The sequence below is a fragment of the Chaetodon auriga genome, chromosome 16, assembly GCF_051107435.1.
Source record: "Chaetodon auriga isolate fChaAug3 chromosome 16, fChaAug3.hap1, whole genome shotgun sequence".
Taxonomy (NCBI): domain Eukaryota; kingdom Metazoa; phylum Chordata; class Actinopteri; order Chaetodontiformes; family Chaetodontidae; genus Chaetodon; species Chaetodon auriga.
The window spans coordinates 6,170,673-6,198,448 of NC_135089.1; the positions used below are offsets into that span (position 1 = coordinate 6,170,673).

The 27,776-nt window shown below is 44.3% G+C and overlaps 1 protein-coding gene across 8 annotated transcripts in view; it reads right to left on the minus strand.

The window, feature by feature from the left end:
* Positions 1-27,776, minus strand: part of LOC143333933 (SRC kinase signaling inhibitor 1-like) — a 95,826-nt gene that overhangs the window by 7,342 nt on the left and 60,708 nt on the right. For 4 of the 8 annotated variants that reach the window (XM_076752329.1, XM_076752327.1, XM_076752325.1 and 1 more), the window contains 15 exons: positions 26,558-26,584; positions 18,138-18,333; positions 16,540-16,835; positions 14,167-14,984; positions 13,706-13,807; positions 13,156-13,283; positions 11,697-11,717; positions 10,848-11,008; positions 7,612-7,787; positions 6,611-6,741; positions 6,142-6,289; positions 4,960-5,266; positions 4,552-4,813; positions 3,976-4,115; positions 3,564-3,716 (listed from right to left, as the gene is read on the minus strand). In XM_076752329.1, coding sequence (XP_076608444.1) covers positions 3,564-3,716; positions 3,976-4,115; positions 4,552-4,813; positions 4,960-5,266; positions 6,142-6,289; positions 6,611-6,741; positions 7,612-7,787; positions 10,848-11,008; positions 11,697-11,717; positions 13,156-13,283; positions 13,706-13,807; positions 14,167-14,984; positions 16,540-16,835; positions 18,138-18,333; positions 26,558-26,584 — 3,066 coding nt within the window. Of the gene's footprint in view, positions 1-1,154; positions 2,088-3,001; positions 3,137-3,563; positions 3,717-3,975; positions 4,116-4,551; positions 4,814-4,959; positions 5,267-6,141; positions 6,290-6,610; positions 6,742-7,611; positions 7,788-10,847; positions 11,009-11,696; positions 11,718-13,155; positions 13,284-13,705; positions 13,808-14,166; positions 14,985-16,539; positions 16,836-18,137; positions 18,334-26,557; positions 26,585-27,776 lie in introns of all 8 variants that reach the window. The other 4 variants (XM_076752331.1, XM_076752328.1, XM_076752330.1 and 1 more) reach the window with 4 other exon arrangements.

Sequence of the window (27,776 nt, forward strand, 5' to 3'; positions counted from 1 at the left end):
TGTCTAATTAAAAGCTGAACTGTAATGGGGCTGGAAAGCAGATCGCGTGTCAGTCTGAATTTGGTGCGTACATGAGTAAACGTTGGACAAGAGTAGGAAGAGGGGTCATGTTGAAATGATGAACGTGGTTGGAGTTGGAGTGATGAAATAATGTGTGAAGACTCTGTAATCCTCAGCCAGGCCCACGGGAAGGCTCCCTGGTGCTACTTGAGAGGGCTGAAACTCACCATGACAGTGTGACTGTCAAATATTGCAGCCTTGCCCTGAGTGGGAGACTACATTCAGAGCAAGAGGGAATACTACGCAAGCTGTCAAGGCACCTCACTGAAGTGGCAGCTGACACAGAAACGCAATAAGGCTTTTGATTATCACTAATCTTTTGTTGTGTTGCGGTCATCTGGAGGTAAGTTGAAAGCAGGCTACTCGCAATGTCTGGTAATAGAGTTCAACACGTGGTCATCAGATATTAACAAGAAATGTATTAGAAGTGATATTTGGCTTTGTTATAAGAGACAGATTTCTGTCCTCATACAGGTTCTGAGTAGAAAATTGATACTGAAATTGCTTGCTGCTTTTATGTCTTCCTGTGTTCACCAAATCCCAATTCACCAGGTAACTTTCAGTGTGTGCAATTGTAATGTGACAGAGTACATAAAATATGCTTTTAGCTTTGTTACTATCATTTTGATTAAAAGCATTTCTGAAGGAACTAGTTGATTTCCAGACAGAACAAACAGGAAGACATTAACATGGCAGAGGTGACAAGAGGAGAAAAAAAGAAGAGGAACTTAGATATCCTTGTATTATCTATGCATATATTTTTATTGCATGTTTGGTGAAACAAAAGTTAAACTTGGCTAAATTAACAGACAGAAAATAGATGTTGGACAGATCGATAAATAAACAATTAACGACAAAGGGATAGCAGCTCCAGCACTAATCACTGACCAGACAAGTAGGAAGGAAGTCTGTTGTCTGTCCCCGACGACACATTTTCGATTTCAATCACAGTTAGATGCTGATTTAGTCAGGGAGCAGACATCAGAAGCTTGAAAGTGAAAGTCCAACAGTCACCCTGAGAGAAGCAGTGAGGAAAGAAAATAGAGCGTGTTGCTTCAGAGCAGGAATCTGCACAGCAGGTGTGAGAACTGAACCTGGATCGATGCTTGACTCAAAGAGGACGGCTTGGGTGGGACTGATGGCTTCTTCTTCTCCGAGGTCGGGCTGTCTGTCATCTGCACAGGAGTGCTTTTGGTGGTTGTCTCAGTGTAGAGCGGATCTGCGGCTGGATGGCCACTGATCTCTATCAAGGTGTTCTCCAGCTCACGAATCGTCTCCTCCAAGCTGTCCAGCCTCCTGTAGGTGCTGTGTCGGATATCTTCTCTCGTTTTCCTCTGGCTCTGGTTGGACAGACTGTCAAATGAACTAGCTGACCCACTAGACTTAATAGTAGTGTTCACTGAATTCTGCTGCACCTCAGAAATCGTCTTAATTTCAGTGCTGGGCTGAAGTGTCAGCACTCTATCCCCTGTCTCTATCCCTCTCCTTAGAGCCTCCACCAGGGAGCTCTGCTGGACTGAGCAAAGGGAGGATTTGATTCTGGGCTTAGGCATCGGCTTCGATGACTCCAAAAGCGAATGCAGCCGCCTGTAGGCCTCCCTGACTGTTTCTTCCTCCCTGAGGAGCACTAGGAGAGGTCGGTCACTCAGCTGGACCTCAGAGATTTCTTTGGTCTGTGGTGAGATGGACAGAGTGTGCAGAGCTTCACCTGCAGTCCAGCTGAACTCCTGGGCCTCGGCAGGGGACACCACCCTCACCTCCAGCTCTGTCAGCAGCAGGGCAACTCTCTGTTTTAACTCCGCATCCTCTTTATCATGACACTGCTCTCGCTGAGGAGGGCTTCCAAGTGAATCCCTTTCTTTTGAAATCTGAGTCTGGTAGACAGCGTAATGACCAGTCCAACCCTGTGATGGACTCTCATCTCCAGGGTCATTTGCGAAATCTCTGACAGGATCCTCTGAGGCAGCGGGTGAAGCGGGCAAACACTCTGTCAACACGATCTGGGGAACGGGAGACAAGCGTCTTCCCTATAAATGAGGAAAGCACTTGAGGTTTAAAATTAAACACACTGAAGTGGTCTTAGCTTTAGCACAATCCAACAACTGCTGCATGAGATCACTGCATAATCAGACCACCAGCCAGATGACTAAAGAGACAAAGAAAAGAGGGCTTTTATCAACTTGTGTGTAATGTATGTCTACATAATTTCCTCTTAACAGAGAAAAAGAACACAGCAATTGTAAACCCACGACAGAAAACACTCTATCTGTCCTGTGAAGGACTGATGCATTTATAGGCTACAAAGGAAATAAATGTGCATATTTGGTTTGTGTTTAACTGACTAAATTAACCATCAGCTAATGAAGACAGCTGAACACCTAGCAAACTTAGGCGCTAGGTTTGCTAGGTGAGTGAATATTCTTACATTTATCAGGCGGGCAGAAACATAACTCCAAATGAATGCTAATGTTGCTCCTTGTCTGTTGGATGTGTACGCAGGCAACTGTCTGCTAATGTTAGAACAAATTTATAAGGCAGCAATATGGTGGTGGATAAATATGTCAGCTAGTTTCAATGTTTTGCTGCCACCCAGAGGCTTAAAAAATGATTCAACTGATGACATTTTATTGCTCCAGACAGTTGAAGCCACATAATCCAATTACGAAAGTGCAAAGTTGATTACCAGCAAGCTTGTTGTCTGTATATTTGTGGTTGGGATTCTTTCAACACAGCATGTATACACATTAACAATTGGTGAGAAATACTATCTGGTGAAGGGAGATTGTGGTAGTTTGAGCTTGAAGAGGTGGGAGGAGGGCATGAGTGGGTGTGACTGGAGGCCCAGCAGTAGCTGGTGTTTTCTGTGTGGTAGAGGGGTTAAGAGGAGCAGAGACAGAGGCTTAGGAAGGCAGCAATCCACAGCACTCAGACAGAGTGTTACCTCAGTGCCTGGGGCCTCAGGTGGCCACAGGTCCAGTCTGCAGGGAGGTACACTTTTCCTGCAGCGAGCTAATGGGCTAACAGGTGGGGGATGGGAAGGGGGTAGGGAGAGCCTGAGAGGGACTCTCTCAAACAGCTGGGGAGGGAAAAGGGAGGTTCAGATGCTGTCATAAATTGTCGGTTAAACACACAACAGCGACGGAATAATAGAACTCAGTTCTTGTTGACTGCGTGTTCCATCAAATTTCAGGCAGGCCATCTCAAACGCAGTCCAAGCAGCCATCAGGGTCCATCTGTCTGGCTGTGATCTGTGAGCCCTGGGTGATGATGTGTGTGACTGAGCAGTATGTGATCTTTGGGCTCTCCCAGTGCCAGGGGCAGGGGGACATATGGCACCTGCTGCTTGAACATGTGGTAATGATGGTGAGCATGTCTGCTTGAGAGTGTGTGCGCATAAAAGCCAGTGGCAGACTGCGGACGGAACATAAAAGATAAGAAGAGCGCCGTTTTCCCGCCTGTTGAGGATAAAATCAACAAGCTACACAGCCCATGTTTTAGTTTACCTCCAATGCTGCAGCAATTTTCTCCTCCTCTCTTTCCTCTTTGTCCCCAGAGGCGAGTGTAGGGGGCGTAGACGCAGGACGAGGGTTTTCGGACACGGCCCTCCTCAGTTTCACGTGGGGCTTCTGGCCTTCAGTCTCTTCAGATTCAGACTTCTACAAATCACAAACGCAAAAAAGCCAGCGTCAGCAGCCTGAACATTTTATTGATAAGCACACAGTGTTTTGATTGCATAAGAATATTCCTTAGCTTTGCAGAACAATCGAGTGGCACAGATTACCCTCTCTCCTTACGGGATGTCTGATGTTGATACAGAATGTAATCTGAGGAAGATCCTCGTGCAACTAAAACACTGTCTATTTGTCAGTTAAGTCTTTTAAACACACTTGATGACTTGAATTTTCTCTCTCTCACCTTGATGCTTTTCCCAGGAATTAGCGGCTCTCCGCTGCGGGTGGTTAGGCCTGGAGAAGACGGGAAACTGCGTCTTGGCGGCGGAGGAGGAGGAGACTTGGAGGGTTTCTCTGTGCGATACCGTGGTACTGTCAGCTCATCTGGAGAAGGAATTAATTCAGGCAAAAAAGGAGTCACACTTGCATAATACATTCATAGTGATTTTAGAGCAGGCTATGAGGCATTTGCAGGCATTATGTGTAGTGTGTATAACCTGCTTTACTCAATATTGAATGCTATGTTGAATGGCTTGGATTTATAAAACTGACTAACTTTCTTAAAATTCATAGCGCATCTCCAGTTTTTCATATTTTATGTCAGTTTAGGGAACATTTTCTTGAGAAAATCTGCTGACCTGCAGGGCTTGCGAACCTCTTAAAACTAATTGGATTAATTTTAAAATGCATGGTGGTTGCCCTGAAAACAAAGCCGTTTTTCTTAAGTCTTGAAAAATTGACAATTTGAAGAGGTAAGGTTTTCCCTCGACAATGATGCACGATATTGATGCAGACTGAAGCACTGAACTCTCCATCTTACCAGAGCCACGCCTGGAACCTCCCTCTTTCCCGGAGAGCTTGTGCTGGGGCTTGCTGACGCGGTGCTCTGGGGTTCCTGCCCCGCTTTGGGGAACTTGTGAGGATGGTGTATTGGAGGAGGGCTTGATCTGTGTGGCAGCAAAGTCCAGGTCTGGAATAGCTTTCATTAACTCAGCCTGGGTCTCCTCCAGCAACCGGTTGATGTCCTGGGCGCTGTACTGTGTCAGACTGGCCCGCTTCTCCTCCCAGTCCCGCTCTGCTGCCTGTGAAGTGGGGAGAGGGAAACACGCAGCCAAGGCGGCGTTGCAGCACTGGTGGTAAATATGTAGTGATGTGATTTGTAATGCAGACTACGTGAGGTGTGAAAACAAAGAAGATGAAGGTGGAAAGCAGCAGAAATTATTCCTACCAGCCGGACCTCCACGGACAAAGCTTTATCAGCAGCAGCACGGCGTTCCAGCTCCTCCAGGGCCTTGCCCTTGTGGGGAACAGGAGGATGATTGTCCTTGTGTGGCCCAGATGGGTTTCCGTGGCCACGGCTGAGGCTGGTGTGGGGGCTCCAGTTGGACAGGCTGTTGCCTCCCCCAAGGTCATTGATGGTGAGTGGTGGGCTGGTGGGGATTTCAAAGTCTGCAAATTTTCGCAAGTCGTCATTGTGCTTTGACGAAGGACTGGAGAAGTCCTCCTGCTTCTTCCACACCCCCTCATTCGCTTGTCTGGTAACACATGGAAGACGAATTCATTAATCAACTCTCTGCAATGTTACACAAACTAAAACATGAATAATGCATGATTTGAAGTGAAAACAATTGTTGGGGGATGCCAAAAACATCACAAAAACTAAAAAACATGGTGAAGGGTGCAAACCTTCGCCAGTACTGAATAATTTTCCAACTCCCTTTTACCCACAAAGATGACAGAAAAAAACAAATTTGATGAGCTTTTTTGATCAGTGAGGTTAATTAAACCAGAAAGTGAGGTGCTTTTTGGAGGAAAGACTGATTGGATAGATAAATGACAGAATGCTGAAGGGCACATTTTAAAATAGTCCTTATTCATGTGAGTGAAAAGAGCCTTCATCACAATGTCACATTGATACCAGCTGCTTTGAATACATGCTTCAGGACACCTTTTTTTTCTACATAGCCTATGATTTTACATAATCTCTCGGTCTCTGCCAGTTTTAAGAGCTTTGGCATAAAACAATAAATGTTTAATGGCGGAAATCTCTGATCTGAATCATCAACATCGAATCAATTTTCCTTGGTCCAAGGCCTGTGTGTCCACCACGGTTTATGAAAATCCATAATGTTCTGCTGACATATAAACAAAGAGGGCTGCAAACATAATGTCATTGGCAGAGGTACAAATGGAAAAGCCTTGAATTGATTACAAATGGGCAAGTTTTCATGTCGGCTAATGCTGGACATATTTCACTCTGGCCCTACATACCTTCAGTATTTATAGGATTCAAGTCAATACAAGGACAGTTCATAAGAATTTTGTTCTGCTTCTTTAATTTAACACAAATTCTTTAACTGCCATGTAAAGTACAAAGGTGTTGATGTTCTGTTACTCTCGGGCGTCATACCTGCGCATGGTGGCGAGGGTGTCGGTTATAGTCTTGCAGCGTTTTAACAGGGCATCAAGCCTGTGCGGCTCTTCTTTCAGGAATTTGACAGCCTCCACCTCCACCCTGAGCACCACCCGCATCTTACTCTGCAGGCCTGGGAACTGATCTGCAGGAGAAAGCAGAGGAGTAACGCCGCCATGCTCCCCTAAACAAATTCATTCTGCTTGTCAAAGACGTTGAAAGCCATTTGTGGTAATCAAACAAAACATTTTTGAACTACTGTAAATGGTCAGGCAGTTCATTAAGACAATGAGCAATCTGAGCAATCTGAGACTGATTAAATGTTTGACAGACTGGCTGTGGGTGACTAAAAGATAATCAGTGCCTTGGTGAGTAATTAGTGCATTATAAACTGTCTGCCAGAGCAAAAGACTGTTTTCTGTTTTGTGCCTGTGCGCAGAATGTGAAATGTGCCAGCATGACTCACTTTTCAGTTCTGTGAGTGTTTCTCCCAGCTTTCTCAGAACAGTGGCCTTCTCCTCCAGCTCCTGCACTGTCACCAGCTTGTGGTTGACAGACGACTCCTTCTGGATCTCCTCCACTGACTTCTCCAGGTCGCTGAGATGGAACAGACAGCAGGCTGAACACCAGGGATTCCTCTGCTACACTTAAATTTGACTGAATATTTATCCCAGAATTATGCTATTTGAATTTCCGTAAAACGTCTGCCAATAAACTGTCTCTCAATCAACTGGCAGCTAGAGCAACAGTTCTGGACAGCTGAACTGGAGGAGTATGAACGGGTATTTAAAAGTTTCATGCAACAACTGAGGGAAAAAGTGGAACAGAGAATCTATACCAATGTGCGTTTGTTCAGCTAATATTGAGTGTGTGTCTGGTTTGGTCAGACTTATGTCACATAAATCTGCCTTAAGTTATGTAATAAATCAAAGTTCCGTGTATAATTAACCAAAATAAATTGGCCATTAGCCAGACTGAATAAGACGCATTGATTAGCAGAGATCATCTAACAGTTCAACTAATTAGTCTGCAATCAAAATGCCGCTCCGAGTGATTCAGGAACTCTTCTGCCGCTCACAGACAGATCCACGAATCATTATCACAGTGAACATTTCCACATATGAGACAGAGGCAACTTATCTGATTATTAAATCTCAAGGTAGCTCTCAGCTCTGGTTTTGTAGTCGCTTCAATTAGCTGCTGGACCGTCTCATACCTCAGATCTTAATAAGCATCTTGCTCGATGCCGGGCTTAATTACAGTTACAATTTCATCACATCACCACGTCACCCTGTAAGTCATCTAATTATAAAACAGATATGAAAATTTTCATGTTTAAAGCAATAATGAAATACATGATAAAGTTCATCTTAAACCAGATAACTACCACCTTATATATCCAATCCACTGACCAAAGCCACTTATATTGGTACAAATGCATATATTTTATACTACTCTGTCACTGACTGGAGCTGCTGGATGATGAGCTCCTCCTCGTTGAGGTACTTCAGTCTCTCTTCCTCCACCAGGAGGCGCTGTCTTTGCAGAGGATCTTCCTGCTTCCTCAGGGCATCAGCCACACGCACGTTCAGCTCCGCTTCTGTCCGCTTCAACAGAGTTCGCACCGAGTCCTGGTTCTCCAGCTGCACGCGCGCACACACACATTCAGACACAGTGTTAGAGATAACATTGCTCGAACTTCAGCGGGACTCGCTGTTCACTGAGAGAGTAGTTGGAAAAAAAACTGTATCAATGTTAACCCAATATCCTCATGAGAATAGCTTGTTGTAGTTATGAAATCACAACAACAGGACAACACGGAGAAGAACTGATGCCTAAGGCTTTTCAAGACAGTGTTTCAGTGTGTTTTGTCACATCCTCGAGAGGGCAGACTGTGGCCTCTCGTTTTACTTCACGACCTTCTCTGCCTAATTATGCCAGAAAAACATTTTGCTTATCCTTTACTGATTATATGCTTCTCAGTCATTGCTTTTAATCGTTTTCGCCTGGTAGATGCAGCCAGTAGTTCCATCTGTGGTGTGTGTGTGTGTGTGTGTATCAGCATGTGTATACAGTACAATATTCCCCCTAACACAGAAAGATGCCCCGAGGAGAACCAAGGATGTCCATGACAGAGGCACTGAGTGTGAACTCGGCTCCCTCTCAGTGTTATGAATGGAATATTCTACAGAACTTCTGCATGTAATACAACTCCCTGAGATGAAAGCACCTGGTAAGCAAGAAAAATTAATAATTGATCAGCCTTATGTTCCAGGAAGTGAAACAAGGCAACAATATCACCATTATTTAAAATTACCAAGCATTCTCCATTATATTGAAGCAGGTCAAACGCAGGGAATATGATAATATACTTAAAAATATTTCTATATCCAGTAAGATAATTTAGATATTTTTTTATCTGTCAGCACTGTGCTCCCTCTCTCCCAGTTGCCTGTCTCTGCTGCACGCTCTCTGTATAATTCATAAGCCACATGTAAAATTTAAGCTGCTGGCCATCGCCACAGGCAACAATATGGGTCCAGGTGCAGAGGTCACACTTGGGTACACACACAGGTAAACAGCAAACTGTTCTCTGTGCGTACAGCGCAGCCTCGGCTGTTTGGTTGTCTCAACTCTGCTTTGCCAGTTCAAGAAGCCCCTGTGACTGCTGTCAGGGAAGAAATAAAGCACTGCATGCCCATCATCTGTCACTCCTATTTCTCTTCCTTTCCCTTTTCCCCCTGCAAGAGACTTGAATCCTCTCCCCTGCCGCTGAAAGCATTTAACTCAGCATCTCTTCCTGACTCCTCCTACAGTAACCATGGCATCGCTTGCATCAGAGATAAATGGAATAAATGAGGGCCTCGTCTCCATGCTTCTGTGAAGCCTTCCTCTTCACTTGATTCTGCATATACAATGGCATTCTGTACCCCTATGAAATATCATGCAGCGTGAACTCAGCTTTTATCTTTCACACGTTCAATTTCATTATTAATCCTCAAAAGATACAATGCCCTCAATGTGTCATCGATACAGCTACGTGTGCAGGCGTTATTTACTGTAGGTACAGTATTGAAGTGAAGATCAAATAAACATCAAAGCCACTGCTCCTGCACACATGTGTGTTGAAATGCTCTTATACAGTATACACTCTGCATCACAAAAACATGAGATAACATGAAGAAATATTAACATTTTGGGGACTGCTTTTGCCATTTTCTGTAACTAACAATCTGTGGACCTCAAAGCAAAGCACATGTAGAGCGCATAATGTGGTCTCACACCATATTCTGTCTTCATTTGCATGCCAACAGTGAGATATAGGGGACCCTGCAAAGAACCGCTCTTACAATTATTCTACTTTTATTCACTTGACAGAAACAGAGTCCAAGTTACGCTGGACCATCCACTGAACATACAGTCAACAGTTTTCATAGGGAGCACTAGTGACTCACAGTTAATGCTCAGTCTGTGGATTATACAGAGCAATCATTGTTTCTGAAAGGACACACTGCTGAGGAGTGAAGGAAGAAACCATCTCTCAACAAAGGAGGAGGTCTACGGCATCAGTTATCCTCCACCTACAATGCTGTCCTTCCATCCTTTCCCAGGAGATTTAACAACTTTTCACAGCTGGCCTCATGTGACAACCTTAAACGGCCACACCCACCACGATAAAGACCCCGCTGGGGTTAAATCTGAGACTCCCCAACAGCAAGTTAGACCAGAAGAAGCCCCACAACAAAGTCCAGTAGCCCTTGATTCAGCCCTCCTTAGATATGCATGACTCAGATAACTGAGAATCCTTTAGAAATGCACTTTTCAATACTTTGAGCACCATAAACAAATTTACATTCGCCCCCACTTGATTAGTGTGGAGGAAGAAATCTATGGAAAGCCTATCATTAGTCCATAATTTTGTCTCGCTTTCCCTGCTGTTCGATGTGTTGTACCTCTTTTAATATAGCTCTATTATCACCATCTGGCGTTCATAAATGTTGCAAATGGCGGTCTGCATTTACAAACGCTGCTCGCAGTGACTGTCATATGGCGTCCTCCACTCTGAGAATAACAGTATGGAAACAATTTGCAGCACGACGGCACATTAGTCGAACTTTTCTTTTCATCAATTGTGATAAACACGGCTTTATTTTCTTATTTTAATTATCCTTTGTTGGATATTTACATTTACTATGTTCTGCTGCCCATATTGTGGCTTTTTCCTTGAACTGTGCACTGCCTTTTTGAGTGTACAAAGTTCAATCACTTAACTTCTATTCCTCTACTGACACGAAGAATCATGGGATACAGGAGGAGTAGAAGTGTCAATGTAAATGATATGCAACTGATATGTAAATCTACATTTCCTTACACTTCACCACAGTAAACAGACACACACAAACACTCACAACAATGAATAAACAGCAGTTGGCATCAAGTATCACAGAACACCTTCTGCCAGCACGTGTGCAGGTGCAAATGACTGCAGCGTTTATAAAAGCCAGCTGGTGATATAAAATTATATCAAAAGAGGTTTAAAATATGGAACAGCAGAGGAAAAAAAAGACAAACTGTGAAGTAGAATATCATAGGAATATTTCCAAACCTTGGCAAATAAAAACATCTATCAGCATGATTTTGAGAGGACAGACTCTTTGAGAAACATCAGATTAATGGATTTCATCGATGGATCCACCGTATACCTGTGTCTTGCGTAGCTGGGTGAGCTGTTTGCGCAGGTCTGTGGCGTTTTGCTGGAGGCCGTGCAGGTGGAGCTGCATCTGCAAGCGGCCGATGCTGTTCACCTGGGTTGTGTTAGAAGGTGGCGGCGGCATCAGAGCTAGAGGTGCTGATGGTGTATTAGCTGCCAATCACAAAGTAGGACATGGGGGGTCAGCAGGACGTCTTTCGGAAACAAAACGGTTAGTTTGTTGGGCTGTGCTCCGGTGAGATTTGCAGCCGGCCAGCATGACACAAGGTACAAAAAGTAACACACACACACAGCATAAACGGCCAAAGAAATTTACATGTACAGAAAATCTGGACACAAACACACACTGGAACAAATACAGTGTGTGAATGTGAAAAAGAAAAAAGTGCCATATTCACAAAACTCTAATAGCCCACTGGGAGAAATGTGAGCTCATGCTATTAGTAACCCATATAGAAGTGCAATTAGTCTATTCAGTAGTGACACACAGGGGAATAACCATGCTCTTATCTTACAGGGCTTTGTGAGTATGGCCATTGACTCCCCAACTGTTCTGCCACACATATATGCCTCCTGAACGAACACACACACACACAGGAGTGCCCAGTCTGTGACAAAACAGCCTTCTGAAATTCCCAAAGAAAAAAAACCAAGCAGAAATTCAAAAAGTAGAGACAGGACGAAGGGGGATCCGCACTCTAGGAAACCAACCAGGAGGAAAACGTGAGGAGACACCGCCAGCTACCCAGCAACAGCACACACCCATACAGAGAGCAGAGAGCCATGGGAGATGTCTGATAGGAGAAATAAAAAGGGTGATAGAGAAGGAGATGGCAACTACCTTTCTTCTTCAGCCGTCCAGCTGGAATATAGAAAGAGTGAGCCAGTTACAGAGAAATTAATGAGAAGGTGATAGAGAGACAACGAGGGAGAGGAAAGTCTTAACAGTTAATTTTTACAGAATGATGATCATTTTTATTGACTACAGCGGAGGAAACGACTCTGGTGATGGCTTGGTCTTTTGGCAGCGCATCAGTTTGTGAGGAAGTTTCAAACTATGTCCTTGCACTGGCCTTGCGAACGTCTGGCCACAGAAAGTGTTTTTTTGTGCCAAAATGCTGCTGCAAAATTATAGACAGGAGAAAAAAAAAGGACAGGAACAAGGATGAGAGGAATAAAAGGAAAGCAGGGAGGTAAATGGTTTATTCAGAAATGCCTCAGTATGTATAGGCTACACCTGTTGAAAGGTACTATGATGAACAACATTTTGTCAGAAGTGAAAGTCTGTGTACATCCAGTACAGAGACAGTCAAAAGTGAAAAAATAAACCCTCCAAATACTTCAAAGCTGGCTGTCTTATTACCTCGCTAAGAAGGTTATGTTAACAGTCTAGTATGTTTGTTTGTTTCTATAACACCTTTCAACAGCTCAAAGCTGCTAGATGCTATATTTTTTTCATTTTTGACAGAGCCCCCCCACCCCCCTGCTTCCTGTATTTCTGCCTAGCGAGGCTAAAACCGTCTCCTTACTGAACAAATCAATCAAATTAATGCTTTTCTCATCTGACTGAGCGGGACAATACTCAAGTGTTTCTGTTTTTCCAGGCATCCTTTAAAGTCATGTTTTTAGTTTGAGTCATTTGAAATGAAACTCCTCAACCTCAGTCGTTGGAGAAAGATAGCAAAAAGAAAGAAGGATGAAAAAGGCGTGCGATCACACCAAACCTGATTGGTTCAGTTAAAATGTGTTTTTGCCTGTTTAGTCGGGTTTGTTTGGGCTGGTGTGAATGATCGATTTGTTATCTAATAATGCTCATGATTAGTTATTTCTTCATTAGCTTTATGTGACAGCAGAGAACATAAATATACACTTCAGAGGAATTAAACATGCCATCAGTCACCAGAATTTGACTCAACACGATGCAGGATGACACTCGCCAAAGACTGTCCAATCAATGAGTTACCTGTCAGTCTGTATTACTGCATGTTTACAGCTTTTGGTTCGTTAGTTAAAAATCAATGAATTGGTCCAGAACTTAAAGGCAACAACATTTTTTTCCCTCTGGTTTGGACCAAATGACCAACTCTGATAAAGACCACAGCCTCCTGGACTGATGACATGTCGTCCTCCCTCCCATCGTGAGAGCATTGTCAGGTAAATCTGTCATAAAGCAGGAGCTCACATCACTGCCTTGTGTCCATTATCCTGTATAAATTCCAGTGCATAGATTAGCATGGCAGCAGTGTTAGTAACAAGAAGGCTTGTGAGAAACCGGATCACAGTTACGCCGCTGTACTCACTTCCAGTGGCGGAGCCGTCGCTGTTGGTTTCGGTCTTCTCGCTGGAAGAGAAAGGTAATGGCCGTGAGAACTCCGTCCCTTGGTCCGGAGGGCAGCCCGCCATCATGCAGAGACGCAGCAGGCCACATCTGAGGATCAACGGCCACAGGGCAAGGCAATTACAGTGCTAACGCTAACAGCACTACTCCTGGACACTATCAGACTGATTGCATTAACAAGTGATCTTCTTGTTAATGAGCCCCTATTGTGTTCATGAGGGTGACGTGGTAACAAAGCTCAATGCAAATGAGAAACTCTGCTGAAAAGCTATCTTACACATCTCTATGTATCAATACATAAATCAATAGCACCGTGCCCTGCAGCTAATGTTTATTGCTCTGTACTTGTGCTGTGCTCACACAAAGTAATGTAGCACTTCACTGCTATGGAGCTGATAATGGCTCTGATAATAGCCTGCTGCTGTTCCTGTCGATAATGCTGCCTACATGTCTGAGCTGAAGCTGTGTCTGTGAGTTTTAGAGGGTTAATGGGGTATAATGGAGAGTCTTACGTGCTGTCACTGTCTGGAGCTCTGGTCAGCACGCTCTGGACGAGACCAGTAAGGCTGGCTATCTGCTTCTCCATTGCCTCCATACGCTCCAGACGGTGATCCCTGCCAAAGCAAGTACCACAAATTTTCATCAGACAAATTTCACAAGTTGTCTGATGAGTCTGACGATCCTCCAAAATTATGATTGCGTGAGTGTGGTCAAATTTCATATAGCAAGCAATCAGATTTGTTCATGGAAACTGCACATGCTAATCAACTTTTCCCAACATAGCTCTGCCCACTTAAAACCAGCGAGAGCAAAACAGCCAAAACACAAAATAACCAGCATTTTAAGTAGATAATATTGTGTTTATTGAAGAGTCTATTGATCAGAGGCTAATTAAGGAAAAAAAAGTTTTCAGGATCGTCTTTAAACAGTACAACACACCTTAATGAAATTCACCACACAGACTTACACTGACCTGCTGCTGTCATCTTGTCCAGACATCGAAGAACCAAAGCCAGGCGTAGCCCGGCCGCCCTCCCCAGGCCCGGCTGTCAGACACAGAGGCTCTGAACTGGAGCTTGGCCTTGACTTTGGGCTCTCCACAAACACAGAGGAGGAGGCCGAGTCCTTGCGGAAGGTCTGCCTGACAGGTGAGGCTCTGCTGGGTGAGCTGGAATATGAGTCCCTGTCTCTCAGCTGCATGTCTGGGATTTTCTGCGGGGATGAGGGCGGCATGCGAAAACCCATGCCCAGTGTGGCTGAGTATGTGTCAGAGTAGAGCGAACCTCCAGGCTTGTAGAGGGAGTCCTCCAGGTCCCCCTGAAGAGCAGCAGCTGAGTAGGTGCTGAGTGAGCGCACAGAGCCACGCCGGTACAGGCCACTTGAAACAGGGAAGCTAAAGGGGTCTCCGATGGCAGCTAACGACTGGGTGGAGGCGATGCTGAGGCGGCCCTCGTGCATCAGGCTGTAGGGATCTGCGTACAGCCCCTCGTTCTTCATCAGGGCCATGTTTTTCGCCGAAACTTCCTCGTCAGGCTTGACATCACGGCGCTCCAGGATGGCGCTGGGCGAGGGCGACAGGCCAGCGTTGGCTACGTGGCCAGCTGCGGGATGGTGGGGATGTCGGGGCTGTTCATGCTGGGGATGGGACCCGGCGAAGGACGGGGGACGACCCCCGCTGTAGGAGAGGCGCGAGCGGGATGGCGATCCAGAAGATGCTGAGGCCGTGGAGGAGGGGAGGGTGTTGAGGCGGCGAGTTGGGGAGGAGTCACGAGAGGAGTACACCATCTCCCTCTGAAACGAACGAGCAGGGAGGAGGGTTACCATGGAGACCTACGGATGAGAGCACCGTGTTTCCAGTGTGTCAGCTTGACGACTGAAATCTGGCTGAAACTCGACAGCCTGGCACAGTCAGCGGATGCCAAAAGGAGATGAGGAATTTCTCATAAGACCAATTGTTTGTCCAATTGCAGAATTTTGTCTCTAAAAATCTTATTTGGTGCTGACTGTGCTATTATTTCGCGAGGTCACACATCCCTAATTCTAACATTGGTGTCCTGCACTCCTTTTCCTTCTCTTATTAAAAGTTACTGGCTCACTACATTACAACATCTGGGTATTCAGTACAATCTCAATCTCACGTACGACCCACCTCTGCCTCTGGTTTCCACCTACTGTGACTCTAACACTCTGTTTTCTTTTGTCACATAACTTTTGTTGCCTAACTCATCTCTGTTTTTCTTCTTTTCATCGGCTTCTCAGCATCCTGGCTATCCTTGTCATGCGGAACGATGTAATACACAGAAAAAGCTGGAGCGTGACAAAGGAATTTGTGCTGCTTGTGCCCAGAGACAAATTCACATACATATTGTATATTCACACAACTATATGAGGTGGTTTGGTTTGTATGAACTATATGGACACAATTCAAACAAGCAACAAGAAGGGATAACAATGTAGCTTAAACCCAAGCTGCTCCACAGGGCAGCTTTCAGACACACGACGAGCACAGGAGCAAAAGAAAGGCAAAATGCTTGTTAAAATACAGCCTTCTTTTAGTCTCCAGCAGTGATAAAGAAGACATGGGCTGTGCATCTCATACCTGATGGGTGACTTTGATGATTCTTGGTTTTGCCCAGTAAAAGTATTCCTCAACATCATGCCTTTAGGATTTCTAGGTAACAAACTCAGTTTGAGGGTGTATGTGCAGGTCAGCTGTGTTTTTACATCTTTTTCCTTTTATGTTTCTTGTATACACAGACACAAGCGAGCATGTAAGCATGCGCAAACACAGAAAACATACAGCTCAGCACATGCACACAGTGTACACAGGCATAACTGACATTTTTCACTACCTGTTTGCATGGTTAATAGCAGTTGTATTCTTGGTATTGTGTGAATAATGCAGATGGTAAGTAGGGTTTTGTCTAAAATAATTATAAAAAAGGTCTCCCTCAGGCTTCCTTGATCTTCAGTGAAGCAGAAATAGCTTCAGATGTTAAAATATGCTCATTTCACAGAGGAACATTGTTCTCTGGTGTCTGCACAGCAACAGATGGCCTACTTGAAGATAAGAAAATACATTTCCAGGAGGAATACCTGTTAAATTACTAACCCACATACACGGAAACTACCTGTCAAAGTTACCATGAAATATAAAAAAAAACGCTATTAACTTGTCAAAGAAGCACACTGCTCCTGTTCATGTGGAGGCACAGACTATAGTAGCTCTCACTGACAGCTCAGTTGTCAAACATCAAACTAGCAGAGGATCAGACAGCACTCTTTCTCAAAAACAACCCAGTTTGCCCTCTTCACCCCCCCACGCCCCCAGGTCTCTTTTCCTCACCCTCAGGTCCCCGTTAGCCAGGTGTGCAGCAGCAGGGTAGGAAGCGTAGATTGGCTCTTTGCGGTAAATCTTGATGATGCTGCGGTCCTGGATGTCCCGGACATCCTCCAGTTCGTAGAAGACGTTGCGCGCCTCGTCCTTGATCAAGATGGCCGTGTTGGGTGACTTCAACATACCTGCTGTCAACTTCTGAGGAAACATGTGCACGATGAGAGCGTGCAGCGTGTCCAGGCTGCTCAGCTCATGGGTGATGTGCACCCGACGCGTCTCATCTCCATACTGCAGGAACAGCACGCCTAAAAGAGAGGGATAGGGGAGAGATGGTTGAGTGAGAAGACGATAGCTTCAATCCTGTCAAATCTTGTAGCATTTTTTTTTCTTTTTTCTTTTTTTTTTGCCATTTTCAAAGATATAGTTTGACTTTTGTCATACGCAATCCAGAAGATGATTTTTATAATCAGAAATCAGCAGGAATGATCGCTGACAAGAGTAAACACCAGTTCTTTCTTTATGAATGTGAGAATAGGATTGTGGAAGCTGTGTGGGAATTCACAGCTAAGAAAAACAACCTTGTCAAGGTTCAATTTTTACCACTACTTTTTTAAAAAAATAGAATGTTTATCTCTATAAAATATCAATAATGGATATCAAATTCCCCAAAAATAGCCCCAGTTCATGGAAAACTTTGTCAGATGCTGTAACCCTTGATTTTATAGGTAAAGATGAGTCTGACGCCTGACTAACCTGAATATTCATCTTCATACACCGTGGGACAAACAAAAAGAACAAACAAAGCAAAGAAAGACCAGTCATTAAAAATACTGCACACGAGTTGGGGAGAGAAGAAAACAGAGATTGGTTAGTAAAGAGACATGGAGAGGAGAGACTGGCGATTAGCTGTTCTACTTATGTCTGAACTCATCAGTCACTTCAGCCACTGCCACTTTAGGTTTACAGCCACTTCTTTTTTAATCTCACTGTACCTGACGTAACACTACACCTTGGTCTTTATGAGTCTGGACCAGCCTCACACTAATCCTCTCTACACTCCCAAGGCCCTTCTGTAGTAAACCTGTCCTCGACTCTGTTTACTCTTGCAGTTGCACAAAAACAAACCCTGAGTCCTGTATTAATTAACACAGGGGTGTAAGCAGCAACACAGTAAAATAAAACCACCAAAATAATTCCTAAGCAAAATAGTCAGCTTTGGATATGATAAACTATGCTTTAAAGCTCACACTACACCTGCACAGACGTCATGAAACAAGGTTTGCTGACACATTCTGCATGAATTTATTAGGAACATACAGGATTGTGCCTGCACTGAAAGAGGATCAACTTGTCATAAGTTTTCTGGCTGTTAAAGGAAGTTGTGTTATCTGAGGAGTCACTACTCTCCAGTTCTCTGTAGCTGAGTAATTAGACTAAACTAAAACTGTTACAGTAAATGAGGTGAGAGTGTAGCACTCCCTCCCATTCTCTGCGAGCTCAGCGGTTCACATCAGCAGCTACATGAAGTAAACAGACAGCTGCAAATCTGCCTTGAGTCCGACCAGCATATTGTGACAGAGCCTGCCAGCAGTGCTTCAGATCTTAACCTGGAGATCGTAGCTTATTCTGGCTGGCGGAGCGGGACAGCGGCAGGCTCTGGCGAAATCGGTTCATCCGGTTGAACCCAAGGGGGATGTCGGCTTCTGACATGGTCTCCAAGGATTCGGCGGAGGCAAAGGAGAGCTTGGCGGCCTGGTCGGCAAGCCCAGACTGGGTAGACTGGGAATGCCGTGGACTGCGGCTCTGCGGGAAGAGAGGACACATGTAGGCACAATCATTTAGAGGCGACATCAAGGCGGAAAGAATGGATTGGACAGGGCCGATGAAGTAAAACCAACCGGAAAAGAAACAGTGAGCACACAATGAGACACCACACAATGAACCACATAACAAGATTAACAAGACCTTGACAATGCTTCAGCCACCAGCCATTCACTAAAATTTACTAGTGCCACAGTATCTGACATCAATTGAATACTGCAGCAGGAAAACACACGATGGCTCTCAAAAAGCACTCCAGGGCATCAGCCTTCATGAATCACCTATAGTGGGTAAGGAGCAAAATTCAGCCAGAAATTGTGCTGCAGCTTAGCATAAGTTATGCCGTGTTTGCTTGACTCTGCACACCTCCCACACGCCCTCATCCAAACTCTTGTCCCTGTGTTTCTGCAGAATTTAAACGAGTGCTTGTGGGATGGGAGGAGAAGCTCATGCAAATCCTGGGCTGTCACTGTGGGTTTATCCCGCCGGCCTATGCCCAGGCGTCTCTCGCTGAAAGACTGTTAGTGCAGCTGGGGCTGAGCTCACTGAACTGGCTCCCTGATCCCCCACCGCTGTAGCGTCTCTCCCAGCTCAGAGGCTGCTGTAATGAGCTCCCAGAGTGCTGTCTGCTGATTGTTTGGATGGCAGAGGCAGACACATCCTTAGCCACAGTACAGTAGCTTTGCCTGTCTCCTCCTCCTTGCACCACGAGCACTCCAGTTTTCCACCCTTTCCAAGCATATCCCTCTCTACCTGAGTCAAACTGCAGCATGGGTTGACTGTAGCTTTCATTAATGTAATACTTCATTAATGTGAGAGTCTGCCAGAAGCTACACAAGAGCCACCTCTGTGCTCAGTTGCTCTCAACAGAACCACACAGAACACAATCATACACTGATATATAATTCTGCTAATTGGACGATAGGACAGGAGGCCATACTGCAAAGTAAACTGAGGCTGCAAATACAGGTTACTTTCATATAAACTTTCTTTTTTGACAGAAATCAGAGCAGTAGCAAATAGTCACACTGAACAAACTGAATCTAGTTTCTTTCTTTACTGTGTCCCATATTTCGACTGTGCAATAGTACAAAACACTTGTTTATTATCCATTTTTTAATGTGCAATTCAAATATTCAAGGCAATATTATTTTTATACTCTCGTGTATAATGTACATTTATATAAGGTTAATTTCTATTTTGCATTCTGTTTTATTGTCTATTTGTTCTTTTTCAACACCACCTTTTTATTCTTGCTATTCTTCCTGTCTGTAACATCTTAATTTCCCCAATGTGGGATGAATAAAGTTATATCTTATCTTATTTTTAGCCCTGCAACCAGCATGACCCTATGGAAAGCGATGTCAGTCTGTTGGTCCACCATTTTGGTCCACACTCAAATATCTCAACTATTAAATGGATTGCAATGAAAATTTGCAGAGTTTCCTGGTTCAACTTGTTTGTGTAGCTTATACTTTCATTGGCCGACGTTAGCATTTAGCTCAGAGCACCGCTGAAGACGACTGAGACCTGACTGACACTCGGCAGCCTGTCACAGTCAGCGGGTGCCAAAAGAACATGAGGAATTTCTCAGAAGACCAATTATTTGTCAAATTGCAGAATATTGTCTCTACAAATCTTCTTTGGTGATGATTTTTTTTCTAATTAGGCCAATGACAGAAAGAAAATGGGCTGTGTCAGGCTTAAATGAAAAGATTTCTTGAGGTCACACATCCTTTATTCCAACAGTGGGGTCCTTCTCCTTCTCCTATCCACATGTGATTGGCTTATCATTACATTACTGCAGGTGGGTATTCAGGACAATCTCAAATCCAAACATATGCACTGATTCTATTAAGTACTAAGTACTGACAGGACGCAGGAGACAAAGCTTCCCATTTAAACAGTGAGAACAACTGAATATATCTACATCAACCACTTTTGTCTTTTATTGTCCTCTACCTGCTGAAGAGCATCATTGCTGTCGTTAAACACGCTCTGCGATTGAACTTCTGCCAATCAATCAATCAACTAATTCTTGCTGCACTACATTGAGCTAAACTAAATGTGCTGCAGCAGCATGGAACTACCGCTGTCATTGGTGATTTGTTCTTTAAATTGCCTGCTTTGCAATTGCATGTGTGTTTACAAGGCAAGTTACAAATCCCCATCAGTACTCAGAGGCGGAACAATCCTTTCTATAATGTACGCTCCTTCTGTCGCTATCTTGCATAATTCAGTCACACACACACACACACACACACACACACACACACTCACAGAATGATAGTGGTGGTGTCCAGTGATAGTGGTGGCAGACAGTGTCTGGGCACGCAGAGAGAGATGGTGATGCTGACAGATAACCCCCACCGTGTTTTCTAAGAGGGTCATTTATCAAGCTGTGACCACACTGAACAAAAACACAGGCAACAGCACCACAGAGGAGTGGCACACATTGCAGTGTGTCATATTCTGGCCAGCTACAGCGAAATATGAAAGGCATTAGAGGGGCATATACAGTACTATAAGGCTGGGGGTTTCAATCTAGTACTAAATCCTCTTAATGAACTTAATTCTCTTTGAATCCCATGTTTTCGTTCTCTTTAGGTTTCAAGATAAAGTTTTAAATGCAGTAACAATATAGTAACAGCAACAAGAGTGATACCACTTGCATGCCAGCATAGCAAATATGAAGCTACCACGAGCAGCTGGTTAGCTTAGCTTGGCAAAAAGACTGGAAGCACGGGGGTGACAGCTAGCTTGGCTCTGCACAAATTAAAAACCTGACCATTTCCTGACTGAGCAGTGGGCAGGCAACCAGTTGAGACTCCAGGAAGTTACTGGTCAGGATCAAGGAACAGTCAAACCCTTAAACCAGTACAAAAGAGCTAAGAGCTGGGTTTTACAAGGATTAAATAAACAAGATGTGGCATGTTAATTAGTGGGCTTTAGAGGTGCTGCTGTTGTTACCTTTAGATCCAACTAACTGTTTTCTTCCTGTTTCCAGGTCAAGATGCTAAGCTAAGCTACCTGGCTGCTCATGCAAGCTGCATATTTACTGTACAGTGAGTGGGACGGGTATCAATATTCTCATGTAACTTTCAGCAAAAAAAAAATAAAAATAAAAATAAAATAACTACGCAGACTTCCTGAAGTGTCAAAGTATTCCTGTAAAAACTAAAACTCAATTTTTCATTTATAGTCAGCAGACTACATATCACCTTCTCAATGCTAATAAAAAGGTAGCTGATAAAAGATTTCCCTGGATACCTTATTATTCAGAAGAAGCAAAACCCAGAAATAGATGTTGCATAGAAATGTGCAATAATAACTTTGAGCATGAATGGGAACAGCTGAAAAGACCACCAAGTCTAAAACATACCGCGAGTATCTGTTCATGTTTTTATGCACGGCTGAGAGAGAAACACAGAACAACTCTGCAAGTGCATGTGAGAATATCATTTCAAGGATAAACAACCTAGCTGGAGCTTTCTATGAAAAGGGGAATTGAGAATTTGGCCCTGCAAGACTGTGCTCGCTTCTCACAACGTCGGCAAACTCAAATCTTAAATTTCTGAGCCAGCGGAAAAAAATGTTGGGAAATTGAACGACGCTCTACTCCAATGAACTGCTATGAACGTGCTGCTGAACAAGACAATGAAACCACAATTTATGTACGTGTATAAGCTTACCGCAGCTGTCGTTATATATGCTCTTAGTCAGTGTGCCTTGTTACAACAGGCTCCAAGCATTGACTTCCATATTGGTGGTTTATGTGATATGAAAACTGAAAATATATCTGTGCAGTAATTTTACATTGTAAATATTATATGCGAACACACCATCTGGTCATGCATCTGGTCCTGCTAGCCATGCCAGTGTAATGCATGATGGTGTTCAGTCTGCTTTGAGGGAAACTGGTTCTGCCTCCTTCTTATTTTCCTCTACAATCCTCCCTCCACACCTCCCTCCCGCTCACCCTCCACCTCCACCTTTTCTTTTAGAGCGATCCAGACTTTTTCCAACAGCACTCAATTACTGTCGAGAACTCTACACTGTTATAAGGGCACGGCGGAAAAGAGGAACAAGTAAGGAACAGGATGATCTTACACGGCACAGAAGCGAATGGAGTGGAAAGCGGGACACGGCAGCCTGACAACAGACCTTAGGCTACAAACTGCATTAAAGTCAACCCAGGCTCCCGCCATGTTGTTTCTTGTTACACACAAACACACACATAGACACAAACACGGATGCTCTGTTTTAAGGTCAAGTGATGGTAGCCTTGGTATACGGCTTTTTATGTTTGGGAACATCTCATCAAAATCATTCTGACACTTGAACAAGGGGCAGCTGAGACTTTCTTAGCTTCTCTTCGGTATAAACTTAAAAATTGATTTGCAGTTCACCGACAGAATGTCTTGGGGAAAAATGCAAAGGAACACCAGGGGAACCAGTTTACAGTTTACATACTGTGCTGCCTCTCAGCCAGTTAAATGTAAATGTATCTGCAAACTTTAGAAAAGATGTTAGGTGGTGTTCTAAGAATGACGTATTTTACCTATAAAGCCAGACAGCATATCATGCCCAAACAATGACCAGGGGAGCAAACGCGTACTGTCATAAAAGTATACTAGCAAGTCTGTAACTCTCTAGACTGTGTTTTGGTAATTTGTGCAAAATATGACAGCTACATCCTGAAGTCCAAAGGTATGCTGATCACACAATCTCCGGGAGGCTATTCGTTCTGATTTTTCCCCTGAATGACATTTTGCTGGACTTGAGCAAAGAGAGAATATGTCAGCCAGAAATGTCGAAGACAGCAAGATGCATGTGAAATGACAATGAAGTGATTGGCTCACGGGTATTACTGGAGAGACAGGTGTTAAATAGTTAATATCACAGCCCTCACACCTTAACAGTATCTCTTCTCCTTCTAATGATATCTGTTGTCTGATGTCTGTCTTTGCCTCCAGTTGTCTGTCTTCTTCTCCTTACTGCAACGCATTTATCCCCTGTCACTCATTTGTCCTCTCCCACCCCTCCCAAAGCTCGCTTCTCTCTTGCTGAGCTGCTTTACGTCAACATCCCTGCCTCCACCCCGGTCTCTAGCGGCGGAGGCCAAAGCCGCATCCAGGTGCCACGCTTGTGCTATTGCTGTCTGCATTCGAGGATGTTGAATTTTCTCCCTCTCCCCATGAACTGGCTCTTTTTCAACATAAAAAAAAAAGCTCACAGCTCTCACTTTTAGAAAATGGAGAGCGAAAACAGCTCCCTCATATCGACCCATCTCTCACATCCGTTTGTCTCTTCCCCCACTATCATTATTTCTCTCCATCTTTCCCAACTCTCAGGGCAATCTTCCGCCTGGACACACAGTCCCCAAACCCCAACAACCCCCCCGAGTCCTGTCTTTTTAAAATACCAGGCGTCATCAATGCATGGAACAAATTGCTCTGCCAAATTGCTGTGAATTGTGCGCAGATGAAATCGGTTTGTTCGGAAGGAGAAGGAACAAAATAGCGTTCTCTTCCGGAGGGGAGATGATAGCTGAGATTACTGGGAGAGATTCTCTGTTCTGATAGAAAACAGAGAAACAGTGGCCTGAAAACAAGGTGAGGAACCGCATGTTCCAGACGTCTTTTAGATACACACCTAACTATGCATTGTTCCACGTCCAACACCTGTAACTGTCATCACTAAGGTTTAAGAAGCGTGTGTATGTAGTACTCCGTGATATACGTATTTTTCCAGTGTAGTGCAGTCCTGGTAGTAGTTTCATTTAGTGTCTATTTTCAGCAGGCAGGAGAACCCCGAGTCGAGCTTAGATTAGCGCTGGTGAGACGAGGGAGTGGGACGAGGCTTTCAGAGGCTTTAGTGTGAAATGAAGAAAATTGAGCAGGATGAGGTGTCAACATAAAAGGTGTCCACAACAGAGTGTGTTCTGAAAGCAAATACTTTCAGATCTTTCACCACGTGGACCAGTTTGGTTGTTTCATTCTACATTTTATTACCGCTGCAGCACCTCGTGGGGCCAATAAATAAATTCTAACTCTCTCTCTGCGGTGATTAAACAAAACCTGATGCATTTTTGGCTGCCGGAAAGAAACAACGAGTGATTAATAGAACAGCAACTTTGTGTACTTACAAGTGCAAGCTCACCAAAATAGGATACTGTTGTTTTCAGAGCTGCAGCAATTAGTCCATCAATTGATTAGTTGTTGTGGCAGAAAATTAATTAGCAATTATTTTGACAAACACTTATTTTTAGTCAATTCTAAAGCAAGAAAACTTCAGGTTCCAGCCTCTAAAGTGTGAATATTTGCTAGTTTTCACTGTGTTTTAATGATTCTAGACTGAACAGCTTTGAGCTTTGGACAGCTGGTTGGACTAAACATCAGAAAAAATAATCGTTAGCTGCAGCTCTGCTATTTTTAAACTTTTCATTTCACATTCTCAGTATAGAAACGTGTTTTTTCACGTCTGGTTCTCATAACAACAACAGCATCAGAAAGTAACTGACGTTTAGAGTTTCACTTCACCTACGTACAACGTTTTCCAGACCACCTGAACGTTGTGTCATAGATTTATGTGACGGGACTCTAAATTCTATTTCATATCACTCTGGTTTGAGGTTACAGTACTTGTGGGAGTGAGGGATGAATTGCTTAGCCTTCCCCATGGGTCAGGGCATATGGCTATTGATATTCAGTGACATTTCCACCCTGTCCAAATGATATTGTGAGCAGGGATTCAGGGAAGACTACACCACAGATAAGCCCTGGGCTCTTCCCTCTCGCTCTCTCTCACACACACACACATACATCAATACATTCTTCTTTCTGTTTGGATAGCATAGCTCCCTGCCCGCCACTGTGAGGTGTAACGCCACAACAAAGCGATAGTACAATGCATACCACCCAGAGTGCAGCTCAGGCCGTGCTTCTCTGTCTACACCCGACCTAACTCTGAGAGAGCGGTAATCGAGCCCGACCTGAACCCGACAGGCATTCTGTTTTTCATGTCCAAATCTGACCGGGGCCCAACGCAGCTGATGTAAGCTGAAGCGCCGAGTTTGTCACACAATTGTTGTTAGTCAGCCTGCATCCTGGAAACGCCCCGTCCACGTGTCGCTGCAAGGCTGAATTCCCAGTCTTCTTGGTTCTTGCTGTCATATCTCATCGGAGCCACACGTTTTACATTTTACATAACCGACTGCTTCGTTATCATCTGCACTGAGGACTAAATCAAAAGGCCTCCGTATTGTTGATTTCCCTGCATGGTCTCCACATTAATAGGCTATTTAATGCTTGAAATAGCCTGTGTATTGTGTTCATGTATTGTCACGTAAATATTGCAGCCAACACAGACTTTGAAAGAATCAAGTCAGGTAGGCTAGCCCAGCCAACGTGACCCAACCCGAACCCGAAAAACATTTCTAAATGAGCCCAACACGTTATGTTTCGACGTGTCCCATCAGGCTTGGGTCTGGGATCCTCACTCTAATACCAGCTAAGAAATAGGCTCAACTCTTTAAATGCAGCATAAGTGATATACACCTTCAAAATGTCTTTCTTCTGGCCTTCTCTAGTATATACAACCCATATTTCCTCTCTGCAACCTGTGGATAAACCATATTCAGCAGGCCAACCGTGACTCGAGCCTCTGTGCTAATGTCAAAGCATTATTTCAGTAATGCCTCAGCAGCACGTCTGAAATGTCTTCTTAATGTCTCAGTCAGTCTGAGTAATACTTCAGCAAGGTCACATGGCTTCTAGCCATTAATGCTAGCTGACTGAGGTATCATAAATCCCGAGAGAATCGTCTTCTGCAGATTAAATGGAGCTGGAGAAGTTTAAGCTGTCGCCACCCCTGACACCTCTGCCACCACAACCCTACGCACACACCACAAACACACATGCGTGCGCACACACCCACACACATACACAATGCCCTCAGAGCTGAGAGATGCCAAGTGAGCTGGGTGTTGGATGAGCCAGAGGACTGAGGAGATAGGCTGGTGATGCTCGAGGAGTCTGACGTGATCCCACAGCACAGCACACACGCAGACAAACACACACACACACACACACACACACACACACACACACACACACACACACACACACACACACAGACACACACACACACACAACAGACAGGAGAATAACAAACGCACAGGGACACTTAGACACGCAGCACTGACCTTAAAGCTCCAGTAGTTGGGCTGTTGCTGTGGAGTTCATGAAGGACAAAAGAGGGAAGGGAGGGAGACAGACAGAGAAAAGTTAGATACTTACTTCTCTAATAATGCCTGAAGTTCACCAACAGAAAGAAAACATTGGAAGTAGAACAAGCTGGACCGGCGAGCCTGAGTGCAGGTGCCTGACACAAAAATATAATGCATCCTCCAGAAAATAAAAAGCATTATCAGCTGCATTTCCTGAATCGTTTCTTTTCTGACAGGCCATTTATAAAACTCATTAATATTGCTGACAGCTTCATGACTATATAAACCACAATCATTAAGTTTGATTGGTGTTAATATAGTGGGTGGCTGTGTTTTGCAGGCGTCGGGTTACAGCGCACCTGAAACAAGATTGTGCTGTTGGCTGTAACTGGCGAAGGGGAGGAAATGAAAAGAGTGAAATCGAATCAAACAGCAGCCCACTCAGTTGCTGCGACGTTGGCCTCTCTCCCAGACTTCTACACCACAGGCAAAGCAACCGCTCTGTCTCCTCCTCGCTCGCTGCCGTCTCTTTCGCTCTCGATGCACCTGCCGTAATGTTTCTATCTGAACCCTGCCACCTCACCTGCTTATTTTCGCCAGCCCCTGCTGTATCTCTCATCTGACCGCTGCCCTTCCTGCGGCTCTGCCATGTATGAAAAGCTGCCCGCATGTTGGCCGAGGCCTCAGGAAGTGAGCTTTCCATTAAAACATAATTACCCCACAGTCAAAACCAGGCCAAGCCACTGATGGCCCAGAAATACCTCAAAATGACATGGAAAATTAAAAAAAGATTGCACAGAGTTCATGAATTTTAATTCTAATCCAAACTCTTATTCTAGTTCTTATTCTTATCTGCAGGCAATTTTCAGTCCATTCAGCCTCCGTTCTGCAGGACCCGCATTACTCTCCTGGCGCGTGGATGAAAAAAAAAAGTGACAGCCGAGTTTTGATTTATGATAGTTGGTGGTTTTTCATTATATCCCTTCCATTTTAATACTGTCTCAACAAAAGCTTAGATTATTTCAGTAAACACCAGCATCAGGCGGAGCGTTTTCGACTGATTATTACCTTATTGTAATCTAATCTTTCACTTTATGTTGCCTCATTTGGCCCTGATGCCGTTCTCTGACAGCGTCTTTCACTTAATGCTCTTCTCCCACTCTCGATTTCTTTCTCTCTTTTATTCATGTATTGT